Here is a 12778-nt window from a genome sequence, read left to right as displayed (position 1 = left end):
GCGGTGTTGATGTCAACAATTCTGAACCTGCGTTGGCTTCTGCTTTGGCCCATAGTCAGAGTCAGCTTCGGGAGGCGAGAGATCTGTAATATAAGCTGATTTTCTACAAAATCACAAAGTCCCTCTAATTCTTTGCCTTTTCCACTTCGGAAATACCCCAAACTGCCTGGAAAGCAAAACATTTGGTACATCAAGGCTTGGATCGCAGCTGAAAATGATGACAAACTTAACTGAGTTTACAGAGCACTGCTAAGCTCCTGAATTTCACTGAAAGCAGCCAGATTTCATTAAAGAAAGGCAGAATGACACTAATTATCTAACCGTTCTTAAGTTTTCTGCTCCAGTTCTACGCCAGATCTGTAAACAACCGTCATAAAAAAACAACTGACAAGCAATTGATCTTTAAAGTCTTTATACATAAAATTAAGGCTAGAGTTTTCATTACCTGGCAACTGCCGTTACATTATTTCTACGAAGAATGTATTTTTAAAATGGCAAATAAAAAATAAGGCACCACTCCCCATCTGCCTTCTGAAAGATTTCCCCTTGACGTTTTCTTGCCTGGAAACAACGGCGCTTCCTTCCCCATCACCGTTGGATGCTTTGGAGATGAGGTGATGCCATTTTGGGCAGCGAAAGTATTGGAAGTTTTTGATCTTTTTCCCCCTTCATTTCAAACTGACTCAAATTCTCTCTGCCAAGCCGCGTACTTCTGGCTGAGGTTCTTTGCAGACGGCTTGGTGTGGGCAATCACATCCAGGAAATCCGCTGTTGTGATCGTGTCTAATTGGATCACGGGTAAGTTACTGTTACCTAAAGAGAAGATAATTTATCAAATAGTTATTATTTCCAAAACGCATTGATGTCCCTGCCTAATGCAGCACTTCACATATGAAAACAACGGAATAAACCTCGTGAGATCGAGAAAACGTTCTATTTGAGCACAGATACTGACAGCTTTTAAAAAAAACCCTATTGTCAGAAACATCCACTTAAGCAAATGTTGTAGAAATGCGGCTTCAAACTTTTCTAAGCAGAGAACAGAGCTCCACCTGCTGGGGTTAACGTTAGGATTTCTGGAGTTACAGCAGCACATCGGCATTTCCCAGATGGGATTTTCTACTCGGTACCTGGCCGGTGATTTTCAAGAGCATCGAAAACTTTCCTCACTGGTCTCATGGCCGCTTCCTTGCACACGAGTTTTATATCGGAGCCGGAGTACCCGTCTGTTTCCTGCAACCGGATCAGAATGAGACCACAGGCTTACAAATGGGGCGTTTAGAAGCAAATATATTTATATATAATAATTGTAAAGTCTATTCCTGCCTGAAATAAATGTGTATGCATAAACACATATATAATTTTATGTGCACCCTCCACTCAACATTATGTTGCCTGTTCTTGTAAATGCGCACAGGACTTTGTAGCAGCAAGGGAAATACTGGGTGTTTTCTTTCTATAGGGCAATTTTCTGTAGGTCAAGTAAAACCTGCCTTTTTACCACTGTTCCCAGCTTTTCTGTGAATAAAATAACTATGTTTTCTTATTAACGTTTATGAAATGAAAACTGAGCAGAATTGTCTCTGTGGACAGACGTAAAAAGGGTCAACTGGGTAAGCTAAGCTGTAAGAGATTTTTGAAGAATTTAGGATGTGACAAAGGGCTAAAGGAAGAAAACCTGATATCTAATGCATCTGTTCGCTGTCTAAATGCTCCTTTCTCCTGCAGCAGTGGAGCTGTGACAAACCTTCCCTACACAATTAACTGTTCATTACCCTGATGAATTGGAAGTGCTCCCAGCTTGGTGAGAAGAGGGATGAAATAGAATGTTGCTGGAAGTCTCCCTGTATTTAAGGCTGAAAAGTTGGCCCAGCAGAGAGGAGCAGGAGACTCCATTTTTAAGCAGAACCGTGTGATTTCCATGGACAGGTACGTGCCTGGGAAACACTCGGCTCCGTGTCTCCCTTTGGCTGGAGGTTCCAGCTGAGCCGAGGTCCTTCCCCCAGCTGCTATTGGTGATGTAGAATCATTTTGGTTGGAAGAGATCCTCAAGATCATCAAGTCCAACCATTTGCCCACCCCTGGCACTGCCCCATGTCCCTGAGAACCTCATCTGTGTGTATTTCCAACCCCTCCAGGGATGGTGACTCCAGCACTGCCCTGGGCAGCCTGTTCCAATGCCCCACAGCCCTTTGGGGAAGAAATTGTTCCCCACATCCAACCTCAACCTCCCCTGGTGCAACTTGAGGCCGTTTCTTTGTGTCCCTGTCTCCCCTTAGCTCCTGTTCTCCAGCTGAACCCCCCAGCTCCCTCAGCCGCTCCCATCACACTTGTGCTCCAGCCCCTTCCCCAGCTCCGTTCCCTTCTCTCCACTCGCTCCAGCACCTCAAGGCCTTTCTTGGTGTGAGGGGCCCAAAACTGCCCCCAGGATTGGCGGTTTGGCCTCCCCAGGTCCCAGCACAGGTTCGGTCACTGCCCTGGGCCTGCTGGCCACACCAGTGCTGCCACCAGCCAGTATGCAGGTGGCCTTTTTGGCCACCTGGCTGTCACTCTTCCGTACCGTTCCCACCCAGAAACACCTCGAGCAGTGAGTGGGCATCGTCCCCGCTGCCGTGCTGTCCCACCTGGCCCAGCAAGCTGTAGTCCAGGTCCGTTTTCAGCTCCACTCCTCCGCTGTTGCTCACAGGGGGCAGCCAGTGCTGGATCATCACCCGTCGTGCCTCTTTACTTGGGAGATCAACCAAAATCCTCTTCTCCAGCCTCCGCAGCATGGCAGAATCCAACTCCCTGCAAGTGAAGGAGGAGAGGAATCATCTCAGCGTGTCTCTTTGAGACACGGTGTTGACAGCAAACGCCTTGATGCGGGGACTGATATTTTTCAATCCCACGTGTAATTGTCTCAACCTAGTTTTGAAAAAAGAAAAATGGATTAATTATCCAGTGTATTCCTGTTCAGCATGTTTGTGATATATTGGCTTGTGACAATGAGGCTTCACGACAACAATCAGAAGTTGTAGTTATCTTCCTTGGCTCTGGTACCCATCTCCAGCATGTCTCATCAGCAATAACCTCTCCTTTTCTCCCTTCGCAATGAAGGAGATACTACAAATTGTCTGTCTGGGGCAGTGTGAGCACTAATTAATTGCTACTTTGTAAGGGATGATTATTAGATATGAAATACAGACTGAAGGTCTTGTGAGGGTCATGTTTATGGCAGAACAAGACGTCGATCTGAGGCTGCTCCTGCAATACAGATTATAAATAATACAGCCACAAAGGAAAATATCCTTATAAAAAGGATCATGTGAAGGATGGGCGGGTTGGATAAATGTGTCAATGAACCAAATAACGTGATGCTGGCAACATCAACACTGAGAAAGGTGTCTGCTAGAAGAGAAAATAAGCAAAAAAGAAGAGAAGAGAGTAAAATATAAAAGACTGGGCACACCAGCTCCTCTCAGACTCTGAACAGGTCATTTTAATCTTTTGCCAAGTGCTTTTCGGTTGTTTTCATCAACGCTAACACAACCAAATGACTAAATGCCAATTCCTACTCCAGTTCATCCCTTGTCACTTGTGTAATGGGAACAGTCTACAGCTACCCCAGTGATTATTACAATTTTCAATAATAAACATCTACTACTAAGTATTTACTCGCTCATAAGTCTCCGGTGCCTTCCAGGAGCTGCTCTGTGCTATTATCCTTCTCAGTGCTTTATCAGTCTTTCTCTACTGGGTCCATTCAGTCACAGGCTTCTTGTTTCAGTTTAAAATATCATTCTGTCCTCAAACATGCTGAGAAACTCTTATCAAGGGGAAACTCATGTCAACTCAAGCCCTAAGCATCATCTCCACCTTTGTTGGCTGAGCCAGATCATAATTTAAGCATTAATAAACCTGCCTCTACCTTTCCCAATTCACTGGGTGAAACCTTCTCGCCAGCAAAGTCAACATTCAAGCAACGCTTCTTGCATGAAGTTCCTCTTTAATTTACAGGGAGCTCGAAATGCATTGTAGCACCAATACAGCTTATTTCTGTCACCTTTGGTGACTTGTCCTTGTTTTCTAACAGCAAATGTTTTCTACCGGTATAGCACATGATAAAGAAACCCAAAAATGGGCTCTCAAATCCCCATCAAGGTGCCTGCCTAGGTTTTCCACAGAGCTCAGCAGGAGCAGAATTGTCCCCTCTCCCCAGAAAGGAACCTCTTGGTTTGCAAGAGCTTGTTCCACGTGTGCTGAGCAAATGAAAGCAAAGAGGAGAAAACCAGATTGATAGGAACTCAGAGGACAACAGGAATTCACTCGGATCCATCCCAATACTTCCAATCAAGGCCTCAGAAGAAAACACCAGAGTTTGCTAATCGGTGGCTGTTGGTATATTGATATTATTGATATTTTTAGGCTGTTTAAGATGCCATACAGCATTCAGCACAATGCCTCTCACACAGAATCCCAACCAGACCAGACAAAGAACAACTCAAGTCCCTGCTTTCCACCCAAATGTATTTTTCAGCTCAGCTTGTCCTCGAAATGGTTTGGTTTGGCTGGAAATAGTTGGTGTGTCCCCCAAGATTACAGGTTCAAGAGCTCCGTGTTCTGTAAATAATTCCACTGATAAACAGAAGTTGCTCTGTTTATCCAGAAAGGTTATAGTGACCCTGCTTGTTGGCTAAAGAGGAAAATAAAGACATGATATTTTTGTTATCTTAAGTGTTTAGGTTGCTTGCTAAATTGTTTTGTTAGTGACCAAATGCGAGGTTAAGTGACATTAAACAGAACGGAATAATAAGCACTGAACCAATGAAAATATCCTCTGAAATAATAGCCAATAAAAGTATTATGAAATGTTCATTAAAAGATACCCAAAGCTGTACAGGAGCTATATAAAAGAGTGACTTTTTGGAGCTCCTCCAGGTTGACATCTCAAGGCATCACACCATGTTATCACTCCCAAATTTCACGAACCGAAACAAGACACCGATTTTCATTTCCAGAAGGAAGAAGGGTAAAAAATGTGTTTTAGGCAGAAACTAAGAGACATCAGCAGAGGTGAACCCAGAAACAGTAACAAGGGCTGACTGGTCTGTAATTAATCCTGGCCTAATGCGATTGTCACCGCAGTGCTCTGGAGGAAAGGGCACCAAGAACAAGCGAGCTTCTCATCCTTCCCACCTTCCATCCCTCTGGGCAGAACCCACAACCTGAGGACTTGTTCTAACTCTACATCTTCTCCTGGTCCTGTTTGGGCTTCCTCTGTTGTCCTGGGTCGGTCTCCTCCACCGTACACACCATGCACTGCTGAGGGAGAAGGAAAGGCTCGCTACAGGGTAATCCCAGGCCTGATTTGGATTTAACAACCCACCTCTTGAACTCATCTTCTCCATGTGTTCAAGGTTCTAACAGGACTCGGTTTGGCCAGAAGGGAATAGTATTTCAGCCTGCACCAAAGCTTCACCCACCCGGAGGCTGGGGAGGGAGAAGAATGCAGCACTGCAATGGAAGTGAATTAAATGTACTAATAGAATCATAGATCATTTTGTTTGGAAAAGACCATCAAGATCATCAATTCCAGCCATTAACATAACATGTCACTGCCCCATGTCCCTGAGGACCTCATCTCTGTGTCTGTTCAACCCCTCCAGGGATGGTGACTCCAGCACTGCCCTGGGCAGCCTGTTCCAATGCCCCACAGCCCTTTGGGGAAGAAATTGTTCCCCACATCCAACCTCAACCTCCCCTGGTGCAACTTGAGGCCGTTTCTTTGTGTCCCTGTCTCCCCTCAGCTCCTGTTCTCCAGCTGAACCCCCCAGGTCCCTCAGCTGTTCCGAAACATTCACTATGTGTTTAAGGATCACTTTATTTCTTCACTAATGAGGCCTTGATTTTATTTAATTACATTGAATCATTTCAACGAGTAATTTGTCAATAGAAAGCACCTTGCTGATAAAAAGTGAGAAGTGAAGCTGGGCAGCAAGCACTGGCTGAAGAAGATCAATAGCTGCAGCACAGCTTAGGACAGCGTAAAGAGCTTTGTTTAGGCTTCTTTTCATTCATCTAAAAGCAGCTTGGTACTAATTTTTTTTCATGATCAATAAATACCCAAGTTCAACAAATCTCTTGAAATCCAGCTTAATACCAAATGTTTGCAAGAACAAAGGGCCTGTGCTCTGAATCCACAAACTCAGATGGTAGTACTTGGCTTTTTCATAGAATCGCAGGATGATTTGGGTTGGAAGGGACCTTCCCAGCTCCCCCAGTGCCCCCCCTGCCATGACAGGGACATCTTCACCAGCTCAGGTTGCTCAGAGCCCCGTCCAGCCTGGCCTGGGATGTCTCCAGGGATGGTTCATCCACCACCTCTCTGCCCAACCTGGGCCAGGCTCTCACCACCCTCAGGGACAACAATTTCTTCCTCATGTCCAGCCTGAATCTCCCTCCTTTAGTTTAAAACCATCACCCCTTGTCCTAGCACAACAGGCCCTGCTCAAAAGTCTGTCCCCATCTTTCTCACAGGCCCCTTTGAAGTCCGGAAAGGAGCAATAAGGTCTCCCTGGAGCTTCTCTTCTCCAGCTGAACACCCCAGCTCTCTCAGCCTGTCCTCCCAGCAGAGCTGTTCCAGCCTCGGATCATTCCTGTGGCTCCTCTGGCCCCTCTCCAGCAGGTCCATGTGTGTCCTGTGCTGAGGACCCAGAGCTGGACCAGCACTGCAGGGGGGTCTCACCAGAGTGGGGCAGAGGGGCAGAGTCACCTCCTGACCTGCTGCCCACGCTCCTGGTGACGCAGCCCAAGACACAATTGGTTTCTGGGCTGCAGGCACACACTGCCGGCTCATGTCCCATCTCTCATCCCCCAGCAACCCCAAGTCCTTCTCCTGGGGGCTGCTCTCCATCCCTTCACCCCCAGCCTCTGCTGATAGCAGGGGTCAAACAGACTCAGGTGCAGGACCTTGCACTTGGCCTTGTTGAACCTCATGAGGTTCACATGGTCCCACTTCTCGAGCTTGTCCAGGTCCCTCTGGATGGCATCCCGTCCCTCAGGTCTGTCACCTGTACTACTCAGCTTGGTAATATGCTCATGGTAATATGCTCATGGTAATATGCTCATAAGCTTTCAGGAGCTTCTCATCCCCCTCAAAGACCTTTCCAAGCACCCACTGAGCCACATTTATAACCACATTCTCTGTGGTAGGCACATTTCTACCAGACAACCTAGTCATTACAGTCATAGGTTGGATTTGCTTAAGAGAGGACAAAAAACAACCTGCCTTTGAGCAATGCTGAGAACGTCCGAAAGGAAATTTTAAGCTTTTGGGTATAAAACTTTCAAAAGCGGGAGGTGGCGTCTCACAATGGCTCAGCTGACACCCTCGTACCGACACAGATCGCTAGCTTTCTGTGGGAGCAGTTCCCCCAGAACAGAAATCTTGTCATTCTGGATCTACCTTACAAAAGCTGTGTCACTTTTGATGTTTCCAAGAAGTGATTTTGCAGAAATTAGCACTCCATCATTGCAAAATGATCCAAAAATCAAATGTGTAAGATGCTCAAAACTGTATTCTGTAATTTTTGTGTGACTTTCCAGTTTATTGATTGCATTGGGCAGACACACGTTAACACAGAAGGTGCAGGAATCTCTTTCCCCAGAAGCAAGATCAGCCTCTTGCTTACCTTAACACTTCTCCAAGATCACCAGCCTCGCAGTGACCTTCAGACCAGTTGCCAGCTCTTCCTCGGTGGGTTTCACATACCCAGTTTTACCTTTTAAACCAGTGTAGGAAGACACGGATCCTCTAAAGACATCTGATCCTTTTTACTGCTGCCATGCTGCAGCATTGCATGTGAAGCTTAGCTACTCAGAGGAGAATTTAAGATACCATGAAAAGGTGCAATGCACCGCTCAGAATTTCTCTTTCTAAAAGAGCAACGATGCTACAATAAACATAAACATTTATAGTGTATTACTAACGGACCATGAAGAGACAAATGTATTATTAATGTATTAATTCTCTTTCAAACTTAACTATTCACACACACAGTAGCTATTTATTTTTCAGCATTTTCTCACTCCGCTGCAACATAATTAAATCAAATTCTGTTCAGTTCCTTTCATGTAGACACACTAAGAGAAAATGGGGTGGATTTTGTCCTGATTTAAATTCATGAGTTTGTCCAAGGCATAAATCCCCCAAATCTACACACAGGTTCTGCTATTACGTCTATAAAAGCCAGCGACGTATTGTGCTCCCACTGTTGGACCAGGGTAGGAACCAGTCTAACTTGTACATCTAATTTCTACATAAATTTTAGGTGCCCATGCAGCCATTCTCCTCGCTAAAGAGCCTGAAAGCCCTGGGCAGGCCACTGAGAGAGGCAGATGGAAGCCTCTGAGTACGTTGCCTCTTTGGCACTTGAATTTCAGCAGGTAAGGTGTCTGCCTGGTGGCTTCCAGAAGGATCCTTCCTCGACTGTATGGGAAACATAAGGTTTTGCATTAGGAAAGAAAATGTAGAGGGAAAGACGGGTTTGTAGGAGGAGGACTGGATCTCTTCCTGCGATGGGCAGAAACTCCAGCTTTTACATCAGAGAAGGACTGAGTAATTCTCAAGTGGCTTCTCAGGTATTTGTTTTAATTTATCTAATTTTAATGAGGGATACTGAAGGGTAACACACTGCCTGTTTTTATGAAGCAACTGTGTCCCTATGCCTGACTTGGAAGACCCCTTGGGCTTTCTTGCATTCAGAAGAGAGAAATACTTCCAATCGCTTTCACGATACCTAGATTTACATCACTTGTGCCTTGATTTACATCATCTCAGAATGGCTGAGGTTGGAAAGCATCTCTTGGAGATCATTTAGTCCAACCCCCTGCTCAACTCAGGGTCAGCCAGAGTGGGTTGCTCAAGGCCACATCCAGCAAGGTTTTGAGCATCTCCTGGGATGGAGAGCAACCAGTGTTTGATCACCCACACTCAAGCTTTCATGGAGATTCCTGTGGGATCATTCCTTCAGGCTGTCGAGGTCCCTCTGGATGTTCTTCCACTGGAGATTTCATGGATTGGTAGCCCAGGGACAGAGGGAATCTCAGGACAGGCAGAAATCCACAGACTAATTTCAGATCTATGAAAACGGACTTCAAAAACAAGCCTATCACCAATGTGCTTCAGTTTCTCATACAGGTGTTGGCTCCTGCTCTTGAAAATGTTTAGTGAGCTACAAATCAGACTGTTAAAAATACTAAAAATAATAGTTGTGTTGTTACACTACACGTTACCTCCCTACCTGATCCTCTCCCGTCTGTCTTGTTCTCAAAACACATCCTTCCCGGTTTGAGAACCAACACGATAAAATGCCCTGCTTTTGGTCTTAAACTGTTTAGTCTTCTATTCTAAATTATGTTAAAGAAACTGAAGAATTTTGTCTGTCAACTTTTAAAAGTCACATTTGATACCAATAAAATCCAACATTCCTATTTATGGAGTATCCTTCTAAGCACTAGATGTTTTAAGCACCTTACAGTTCCAGGCTGAAACCCTTCTTAGCTTAAACATAGTAAATAACTTGCCTATAAAGTCAAATACTCCATTTTAAATATTAGCAGCTGGTAGCACCAGCATATGTTGACTTGATTATGGATTATTCTCATGTGGCACAAATAGCAAGAATTGTAGAGTTTCAAAGTAAAAGCTCCAAATTAATCTTTAAATGCTTTAACCAAATATCAAGGTTTTTTTTTTTTTTTTTTTTCCTGCAAAAGTCTAAATAAAATCTTTATCCGTGCTTAGAAGCTCATGCAAATGTATTCAAAATGTACTCTCTGGATCTCTTACCATGGCAGATTGGAAGCTGCTAAAACAAATACAAGATCATCAGATCGGGCCAAGCCATCCATCTGCACCAGTAATTCTGTTTTCATCCGCCGACTTCCTTCGTGTTCACCACTACCAAGATTCAGAGAAATATTATTTGCTCAGTGCATTAAAGTAATCATCTTTATTTATACAGTGTCATTCACAGCAACTGAGCCCTTGTCACAGTTTTGCCCCAGTTCAAAGCATGATTAAGCTCCATTAGCTAACATCTAAGCATTAAAATCAAGCTTTCTAATGATTACTTAAATGGACTCTTCAGTGCATTAAAGTGAGGAGAATTCACTATTACTGAATCCAAAGAAAATATTTAGATTTATTTTTTTCTCCACGCAACATTGATGTTTACTGGAAAACAGATAAGGCTTTGATTGATGTATCTATATAAGAGAAATTTTATAATGTGATAGCTGCCATTAAATAACTAACTCACTTACTTATTCAGGGCAACTAATGGCATTTTTCTGTGAGTGAATGTTAAGGGCACATGAAGATAAACCTACTACTGAATTCAATATTTTGAAAAATGTCTTAACAAAAGCAAACAGAAAAATCTGCTGTGTTGAAACAAATTTAAAAATGGGGCAGAGACCACCTAGAAAAGGATCCTTCCTCAAAAAGAGGAGGGGAATTTAAGCAAAGCGCTGAGAATTCTGGCCCTGCTCCAGCTAACCAATTTTGTAGGAAACCACTTTGAATTCGTGGTTCCAGATGTGGAGTTCTTGGAAACTTCTGGATCGAACCCAGAGAAAACATCAGGGCCTTCAATGGTAAGAGTTTAATGGCTTATTTTTGCGAAGGCATCCCCAGATTGGTGCTATGTCAATATTTAATAAGGAAGTGTAAAAATAACTACATAATCTTGGAGAGAAAACCTTATTAAAATATATAATACAGTGACGTTAACGAGAGCTTTTAAAAATACATCTGAAGGCAAAATTTGGCCTGTAATTTCTAGCAAGTAACTGACAAGTATTACAAGTTGTATCTTTACTATATGGCATATTGTATTTATATGCCTTTGTGAACATATAATTTACCGTACACAAAATCCACTGAGATGGGCTCCTAATGGTTATAATAATATTTTTATATTTGTCCTGCTTCTTCCTCCTCCCTAACCTTTTAAATCTGTTTTTAACTATAAACCATCTACACCATGGATGGCAATAATAACACCCTCTCATTCCTGTATCTGTAAGTCTGGACAATGCCACCAAAATTTGTCCCATTAATGGAAATATCACACCACGGTGTACACTCAATCTTACCTTGCTATGCCTACGTCTGTCCTAAGTGTCCCAAAATCAGCTGATTCTCACCTCTTACAATCTGTTGTCTCCTCCTCACTGCCTTTATTTCCACTTATTTCAAAGTACAGCACTACTGGTTATACACTCTTGCACCTGTCTCCTTCTCACAGCCTTGCTAATCTTCACAAAACCTGACTTTCACACTTCCTTCTCTATTAATTTCATCTATGAATGAAAAAAACACCACATCTCTCTTTTTAAATCCCCACAGCGTATACAACACTCCCAAAAATAAACTTTTTCAGAGCTGATAAGCATTCTGACAATAACACACTGTGAGGCTCCTAAAGCTGACAACAGAACAAAATAAAAACGGCTTAATAAACAGTCACGAAAATTGCCGTTATCACTCAAAGTAATTATAATGTCAATAAAAATCTGTAAGATGAGTCCTTCAGGGGTGCAATCAGGCTCCTATTGAAGTTTATGTGTAGCCTCAGGCTTTAGTTTAGCTAAGGTTAGTTTCTAACAGGTACAATGTAGGATTAAACATTGGTCAGCACCTAAACACACACATACTATCGAAAAGATGCTGTAAAAGGGGGATAAATATTCTCCTAAAGCCATAATTTACCCAGAAATAGTGCCTCTTTGACTCATTACTGACTCCAGCTCGTCCAAGAAAACTGTGGAAGGAGCATGGTACCGGGCAAGCTCAAATAACACCTGTTTAGAGAGAACAGTAAACATGACAGAAAAGATTAACAAGAAAATTAACGCAAAAAGGCACTAAGGGCCACTGGCACAGAAGATAAATAACTGTAGCCAGGTTCTAAACTTTTAGGATGAAACAAGGGATATTTGCTGGGAAAAAGCTCTGGGTAGGCTGAGGGTCCCTGAATCCTCTCAAATTCTGAAAGGTTTGCAAAGGAGATATAAAGAACACAGGCTTGTAATCCTGTCTTTGTATGTAAATCTTCCTGGCTAAATCCTATCAGAATACCCTGCGAATAATGGGATAGAAGACAATGATCCATCAGAGGATTCTGGGAACCTGGGGATTAAACATCCGCCTTTTGTTGTTGCTCCATTTGTAGCTTTTTTAAATAAGGATTTGAGAAAATAAAAATCAAAAGTCGTCTGAACTACAGTTGAAAGAAAATGGACTGATTCTCTTGATAAAAATAAAGCAGTTATTTTGTTGTTTTGTTTTGGGTTTTTTTTGTGGTGAAAACAAACTGCCTGAACAATCAAGATTAAAAAAATGGAATATTAAGCTGACACAAAAGACGTTTAATTTGTTTTTCTGTAAACAAGGAGAGACTTATATTAGCAGTAAAAAGATATTGTCAGTTCTCCTTCAGTGAAGTGTCCTCTGAGTTTATAAATAAATATCACTAACAATTTATATTAATCCAGGACTACTAAATCTGAAGTCTTAAAAAAAATTAAAATATATATATTATTTTCCACACTTTGGATATGGAGCAGGTGGTTTAAATTATTTGCCCAGAGTCACAAGTAGTCCATGACCAGTCTACAATTTTACTACAAATTTAAAATATAAAATCACACTAATACAGCTGAGAACTGAGGAAAACAGGATGAGTGGACCTGTCTCCAAATGACCACAAAATCCACATACACTTCACACAAC

General features: G+C 42.8%; 1 protein-coding gene across 2 annotated transcripts in view; it reads right to left on the bottom strand.

Moving 5' to 3' along the window:
* Positions 1-395: 395 nt before the first annotated feature.
* KATNAL2 (katanin catalytic subunit A1 like 2) overlaps positions 396-12778 on the bottom strand; it is a 32168-nt gene continuing 19785 nt past the window's right edge. For both annotated transcript variants that reach the window (XM_065860423.2, XM_071802745.1), the window contains 5 exons: positions 11756-11847; positions 9830-9940; positions 2625-2787; positions 1131-1233; positions 396-813 (listed from right to left, as the gene is read on the bottom strand). In XM_065860423.2, the coding sequence (XP_065716495.1) occupies positions 674-813; positions 1131-1233; positions 2625-2787; positions 9830-9940; positions 11756-11847 (609 nt within the window). In that variant the 3' untranslated portion in view covers positions 396-673. The remainder of the gene's footprint in view (positions 814-1130; positions 1234-2624; positions 2788-9829; positions 9941-11755; positions 11848-12778) is intronic.

The sequence above is a fragment of the Patagioenas fasciata genome, chromosome Z (assembly GCF_037038585.1).
Source record: "Patagioenas fasciata isolate bPatFas1 chromosome Z, bPatFas1.hap1, whole genome shotgun sequence".
NCBI classification, from domain to species: Eukaryota; Metazoa; Chordata; class Aves; order Columbiformes; family Columbidae; genus Patagioenas; species Patagioenas fasciata.
This window is presented reverse-complemented; position numbering and strand designations above follow the sequence as displayed.